At 54.8% G+C, this 6,755-nt stretch overlaps 2 protein-coding genes across 2 annotated transcripts in view; both read right to left on the reverse strand.

Moving 5' to 3' along the window:
* The window catches only part of EHMT1 (euchromatic histone lysine methyltransferase 1), a 119,085-nt gene extending 113,447 nt beyond the window's left edge, over positions 1–5,638 (reverse strand). Inside the window, exon 1 of the mRNA XM_015644803.1 lies at positions 5,585–5,638. Within this exon, the coding sequence (XP_015500289.1) occupies positions 5,585–5,605 (21 nt within the window). The 5' untranslated portion in view covers positions 5,606–5,638. The remainder of the gene's footprint in view (positions 1–5,584) is intronic.
* ARRDC1 (arrestin domain containing 1) overlaps positions 423–6,755 on the reverse strand; it is a 31,947-nt gene continuing 25,614 nt past the window's right edge. The window contains exon 8 of the mRNA XM_015644812.1: positions 423–4,680. Coding sequence (XP_015500298.1) covers positions 4,616–4,680 — 65 coding nt within the window. The 3' untranslated portion in view covers positions 423–4,615. The remainder of the gene's footprint in view (positions 4,681–6,755) is intronic.

Consider the following 6,755-nt stretch of genomic DNA (forward strand, 5'->3'; position numbering starts at 1 on the left):
AGGCTGCAGATCAGGGCAAGGTTCTTCCCCCAGAGGCTGCTGGCACTGCCCAGGCTCCCCAGGGAATGGGCACGGCCCCGAGGCTGCCAGAGCTCCAGGGATGCCCAGGGTGGGATGTTGGGGGGTCTGGGCAGGGCTGGATGATCTTTGTGGGTCTGTTCCAGCTCAGGATATTCCAGGATTCTGTGATTCTCCATTGGAAGGAGCAACAGCTCCTTCAGCCCAGCAGGGTGTTCCCACCCCAGCCATTCCCCTGCTGAGCTGCAGGAGCCGTGGCTTTGCTTTAACCTTGGATCTAAACCAACTTCCGAGCTCCAGCTCCAGTGGAGATTCCTCCTGAACCACTTCTCACCATCAGGTTTCAGCATCAGGACAGCTGAGGTATCATTTATGATAATCACATACACACAGCAAAACACCCATGGTCTTAAAAAAGATCATCTTTATTTACATTTTTCCAGTTCTTTACATTTGGGGGGTTAAAACCCAGGACAAAAATACTCCCCAGAAGCCGTGGTAAACATGGAAAATTGTGAGTTTACATTTCAAAACCCAATTATAAATTGCACAGAAGTCTTAGGTTGTACAGAGCCATCACAAATTGTTGTATAAAACCCCAAAATCTGTAAAGAGAACCACAGGAATAAAGAATTACAGCCACAAGTAGTGGTACAAGAAAGGGCACAAGTTTTGAGGGTTTTACCCCACCAGTCTCTCTTGGAGACGAGGGATGGGACATTCCTGTTGCAGACAGTTGCAAATATTTTAAAATATAGAATAAAACCCAAATGGAGCCTAGAACACCCTGTATCTCCTGTCTTGAGCTGGCTCAACAGGAAAACAACCTAGCAGAAAATATTTAGTTTTACAAAACTCCTGGAAGTTCAGTGGAAAGCTAAAAAAGAATCATTATCCAAAAGAAAGAAGAGCCTTTGCATCCCCTGACTCCCCTTTCCCCACCTCCTGCAGATGCCAAAGCAGAGTTTAGTTTAGGACACAACACTGAAAAAGCCAAAGATGTAGAGGTGGAACATGTGGAGAGCAGGACAAGAACAAAACCATGAAGGACATAAGAGCAGCAGAGAAAGAAACAAAACAAAAACTGATGATATGTTTGGTGTTTTCCATTGAACACTGAGTTTGGAAACAATTAACTCACAAGCTTCTCTCGTGCCCCACTGCTCCCCCTCCCCTTTTCAAACAAACTCAAAAACAATTGCTTCAAAAATCTGAGCTAGGAATTTGAATTAATCCCTGTGTGCTGAAGTTCTCTACCCAGAGATGATTGGAAAAATGGGCTTTTTTCCTCTTTATTTCAGTGTTCAGAAAGAGGAGGGAGGGATGACCAAGGGCTGAAAGGAGCTCCTCAGGATTTCAAGAGGTGGAAGCCAGAAAGGCTGTGGGCAGAGGGCAGAGGGATTAATCCTCTCTGGAGAGGATGAGTAGACGAGCTCAGCCCCAAACCCAAATACTGGGTTTGCCCCACTGTGCTCATCCAGAGCCCTCCCCAAGGACCTGCTGACAGTGGCCTGGGGCCACCCCTGCAGGAGAGCTGGATTAACTCCTCCATTCTGCAGTCCTGGCCCATTTCCAAGGGCTCCAGAGAACCTCAGCAAGGCTCTTTGTGTCAGGCTTCACTTCCCTGCTGCAGCCTGGGACAGGAGGCTTGGAAAACACTGATTGTCACTTGTCACATCAATTCTCTTGCACAATGAGGCTGCTCAGAGAGCAGCCCGGGGTGATGGCCTGCTGCACCCTGGCCAGAGCCACCTCTCAGGGCTGACAGGGGTCCCTGCACAGCACCCAAAGGGATGAGAATCACCCTGAGGTGTAGCTCCAGCTCCTCCCTGCTCCCTCCACGGTGATGGACACTCCTCAGCAGCCAAAAGTGTTCCAATTTGCTCCTTGCTTTGCAAAGGGGACTCTGTGTACAGCAAGAGGACCCCAAAGACAATTCTGGAGCAAATATAATTTGGGAGAGAGAGCTGAGGTGCACAGGAGACTCAGGGCACAGCATGGGCTGGCTCCTCCACAGCCTCCACCAGGGACAGGACATTCCCAAAACAGAGGTGGAGCAAGGAGGACAGATGCTGCCTGGGAGTCTGGAAAAACAGCCCAGTGGCTCTGGCCACAGCAACCAAACAGCAATCCCATTTTCCAGCCAAGGAACACGGGCTGGACACATCAGCAGGGATGGAGAAGGAGCTGGGAGCCCAGTCCTGGTCCCAGCCCCATCTGCCTCTCCCAGAGCCTGGCTGGGCCAGGATTCTGCAGCCCAACACAGCAGCTCCAGAAGCATTGGCACCTCACAGGAATTCTTCCAGATGTGTGGAAGGGATTTGGGTTCAAGGATATGCACAGCCAACAGCAGGGAAGGCCATGGGAGCTGCAGACTGAGCCAGGCAGAACAGGTTCAGCCAGGTGGGAGGAAGAGGAAGAGGACTGGGGAAGAGCTGTACCTGCCTTTGACCCCTTGTGGATGAAGAATTCTGCTCATGGCAGGCCAGACCAGCCAGCAAAGGAGAGTCTGAATCATGGAAGCTGGGCAGAAGCATCAGCTGAGAAGAGAATGGAGAAGGATCTTTGTGTCTGAGACACAGATCACAGCCCAGGCTACCTGCAGTGACAACATTTAGGCAACACCTGCATGCTTCAGACATGGGATCACCAAGGTGGGGTTGTGGAGAGGAGCCTTCCTCCTCTTTTAATGAGTTTACTCCAAATGGCTCTTTAGGAGAGGGCCCTTCCAGCCAGACCTTGGCTATGCCATCTCCATCCTCCTTAAGGCAGAGTCTGCTCTCCCCTTCCTCCCACTCCCTTCCCTGGGCTCCTGGGCCACTTGGACAAATCCTGGCTTCAGGACACAGGGCGTGGGAAGCAGCAGTGCAGTGGCTGCTGTCTCCAGAGCCAAGCCCACGTGGTGCCAAATTCCCTCCAGCCATGTGGAATTATGAGCCTGGCACCGTGGGCAGGCCACACCGTGCTTGTTTTCCCCGAGCTGCCTTGGCAGAGTTCACCACCCTTCCTGGTGAGAACAAAAAAACCTCACTTCATTTTGTAAGAAATCAGCAAGGTGCATTCCTGGATTTGGCATGAACAGGCACATGGATCAGCATCAGAAATGGATGAAAAAGCACAGCATTTCTCATAGAATAATTTATTAAATACAACATTAAAATTTGTATTTCTGAATTCAATCATTAAAAACAACTTCCTCTCATATATATATATATATATTTATATATATTCAGGGACAATGACAATCACTCTATCAGCATCAGTGCACGTTGTGCCAGCACTGCTCAGAACGGCACCTTCGCTATGCTACCCTTAAAGCAGTTCAATGCTTCAAAAAAAAATGAAATAAAAGAACATTTGCAAAGAAAGAGTGCAAAGCAGGGCCTGTCCCAGCTGCCTGAGGGGTGTGCAGAGGTGGCTGAGCAAGGAGGCAGTGGCTGCAAATGCTCCTAAAGGTCTGTCAGGTATTGCCTGCCCAGCTCTGAGGTGCCAGAGGTCTGGAGGCCACAACTCCAGCCTGGCTGGGCACCTGTGGGATGTGGCTTGTGGTGTCCTCAGCTTGGGCAGTCAATGCTAAACAAGCTAAACAAGGTGTGTGTGGTGAGGGGGGTAAAAAAGCACAAAAGAAAAATTGCAAGAAAAGCCAGCTTGTTCCCCTGACTGCCAGGCACAGCAGCAACAGCTCCCACATGATTTGTGTCCATTGTCACACCCTGCTCAGGCTCAGGGGACACACAACAGGCCCTGGTGAGCTGCCTGGGCAGGGACAGCCACTCCCAGGGAGAGCCCCACGGAGGGTGGGCCCAGAGGGAAGGGATCCCACGGCCCCTGGGCACACTCAGAGGTAGCATCAGACAGATTTTGTGATTGATGGTCACGTAACTCCGGCCTGGGAGGAGAGGGCACCCCATGGAACACCAGCATCAGCCCCAGAGCTCACCAGGGCTTATCAGCAAGTGCCTCCACGAGCCCCCACTGTGCCCATGGCCACTCACACTGCCAGTGAGTCCCCCCACAGCTCAGGTACAGCGAGGGCTTGTGCTTTTGGCTTTTTAAAAGTCCCTGACCTTCCAAACCTGCTTACTCCAAGAAACCTCCTGCTACCCTTAGGACCTCTGAGCACAAGGAGGAAGGGCTCCATTTGTGGAGAGCACAGGGCTCCTAAAAGAGGAGATAAAGTCCACACAGCCCAGCCATCCCCTAGAGTGGAGCTGTGCCAAGTCAGGAGCGTTTCAGATAAGGCATCGCAGGTGCTTTGATAGTAAAGCAGTTAGTGTTGACTACAGTGCTGGAACAGGCTGCTGCCCAGGCTGTCCCAGGGCACATCCAGCTCTCCAGCACTTGGTGCAGCAGCAGGAGACACTTCAGTTTTCCACACCTCTCCTACAAGCATGCAGGCTGCTCTGGCTGCCCTTTTTGGTTTTTTACCCCCTCCCTACAAAGAGACTTAAAAAGCCCAGGCTGGGATGTGGCAGTTCCCACCCCCAAAGCAGCCAGAGAGACAAGAAGACGCCTTGTGCTGTACCAGACTTTGCCACAGGCGGGTGCCCCGTGGTGCCAGGGTGGGCAGTGCCGGCGGGCTCGGAGCAGGGGAGGGCTAATTGCCATTGCTGATGCTGGAGTTGGCACTGCTGCAGCTCTGCTCGTAGGATGGAGGTGCCTCTGTGGGGGAAAGGAAGAATGAGAGAAGTTATGGTGGGTGTTTGGGAGGTTCCCTTCACCCCAGTGTGTGTAATTCAGTGCAGAGTGAAGCAACCCAGCAGCACACACTCCCTGCCAGGGCCCCACAGCCTGCCCAGCTGAGGTACATGGGGTTTGTAGGATTTGAGCCAGCCCGTCCCATCCCTGCCCTGGTGTCCATGGAGGTTAAAATCACCACCTCCCAGTCCTGTTCTGTTCTTCCCCTTCTTTCCCAAGCATCCTCCTGTCCTCCAGCACCTCCAGATCACCCGTGCTCTGTGTGCCCCAGCCCAGAGCTGAAATAACACATGGAGTGTTCTGTTACCCCAGTGCAGAGGGGTTGATTTGGGTAGGACTGTGCTAACACCCAGCAGGGCTGCAGGAATCCAGCACACACTGCTGAAGCTGCACCCCAGCAGGAATTCAGCACACACTGCTGAANGGGCCTGCTCGGCACCCGTCCCCGCCCGCCGCCGCCGCCGCCGCGCCCGGCCGGGCCCCGGACTCTGGATGGAGCCGCGCCAGCGCCGCCCCGCCGCATGGGGCGGCCCCGGAACATGGATGGCGGCCCCGGCGCTCCCCCCTCCCGGCTCCGCCGCACGCACTCGCTCCCATTGGGGCGAGCCCCGGAATCTGTATGGCACATACCACTGACTCACCGGGCAGGGGTGTAACTTATACAGAGTCCCGGGCCCCCCCTACACACAATGGCAGCAGCTCCTACATTCTTCCCCCTAGAGGAGTTGGACTGAACCATGGGGCGGCGGGGGCACGGCCCCCCTCCCGGCCTCCGACAGAACCCGCCTGGCCCTGGGCGATACCACTCCACGCTCCTCCATCTTCCTTCCCCCCGCCCGGGTAGATGGACGCCGCCGCTCTCACTCACCTCGGCATCCACTGTGGCCATGGCCGGAGCCCCGGAGCGCAGCCCCGCCCCCCCGGCGGCTCCTCGCGCCTTGGCTCCGCCCCTTGCCCCTCATTCTTCTCAATGGAGACGCTCGGGCGGGCACAGCGCATGCGCGCGGCAGCATGGCGGCCCCCAGGGGTCCCGTTGCCCGTACGGCATCATGGCGGCGCCCATCGGCAGGTGCCGTACGGGATGGGGACGGGGCTGCTGGGGATGGGGACGGACCCCGCGCTCCCCGCACCGGCACCCACAAACCGCGGCTCCTCACTGAGCCTACCGAGATCCCCCGAGTCCTCAGCGCACCCCCAGACCTCGGGGGGAAGAGCAGCCGACGTTCCCAACTGAGCACATCGTGAGCCACCCAAACTTTCAGCAGCACCCAGCAGCACAAGTTGCCCAAAAACCTACATAAAACCCCTGAAAAAAAATCCTAGAAAGAGTCAAAAAGTCCCTCTGTCTTTCCTGCCAAAAGGTTAACCATAAAACAATCACCTCCTTTTTTAGCTTCTCCCACATTTGGGTCATTTCAGCCCAGTTCATGCAAGGTTTTCGGTGTCAAAGGATGCCCAAGGATGGGGCAGGGGGAGCAGCTCACCCTGGCTCTGCCCCATAGAGGGGTCACTTCACTCCCTTCCCACACCTCGAGCACCACAACAGCTTCAACCCTCCCAAGACCTCAGGGCCCCTCCTAATGCCCAGGCCCTAAACCCATGACTGTAAAACAATTATCCCTTTTACAGCTCTCCAGTAAAGCAGAAAATAGCACAACAGAGGAGATAAACACCTGCAAGGGCTCTTTTTCCCCCTTAGCTGCATCAGAAGCCACCCTGAGGAAGTCACACCTGCCCCAGGGAGACACGGGGATGGGCAGGTACTGCTGCAGCAGCCTCCTGGACAGGGCAATTCGTGTTCATGGAGGGAAACAGGAGCCTCTGAGTGTTCTGAAGTCAATTTACACATTTATTATCAGCTCTCTGGAGGGACAGACTCCATCCCTTGGTCCTCAGGCCGCTCTCCTGCAGCCCCAGCTGACACCTCGCTCCTCTGAGTGGGATGTTGGGGGGTCTGGGCAGGGCTGGCTGATCCTGGGGGTCCCTTCCCACTGAGGTTCTTATTTTGCTTTGCAGGGAATCCCTCACCCTGCAGCGCT

Source organism: Parus major, chromosome 17, assembly GCF_001522545.3.
Source record: "Parus major isolate Abel chromosome 17, Parus_major1.1, whole genome shotgun sequence".
NCBI classification, from domain to species: domain Eukaryota; kingdom Metazoa; phylum Chordata; class Aves; order Passeriformes; family Paridae; genus Parus; species Parus major.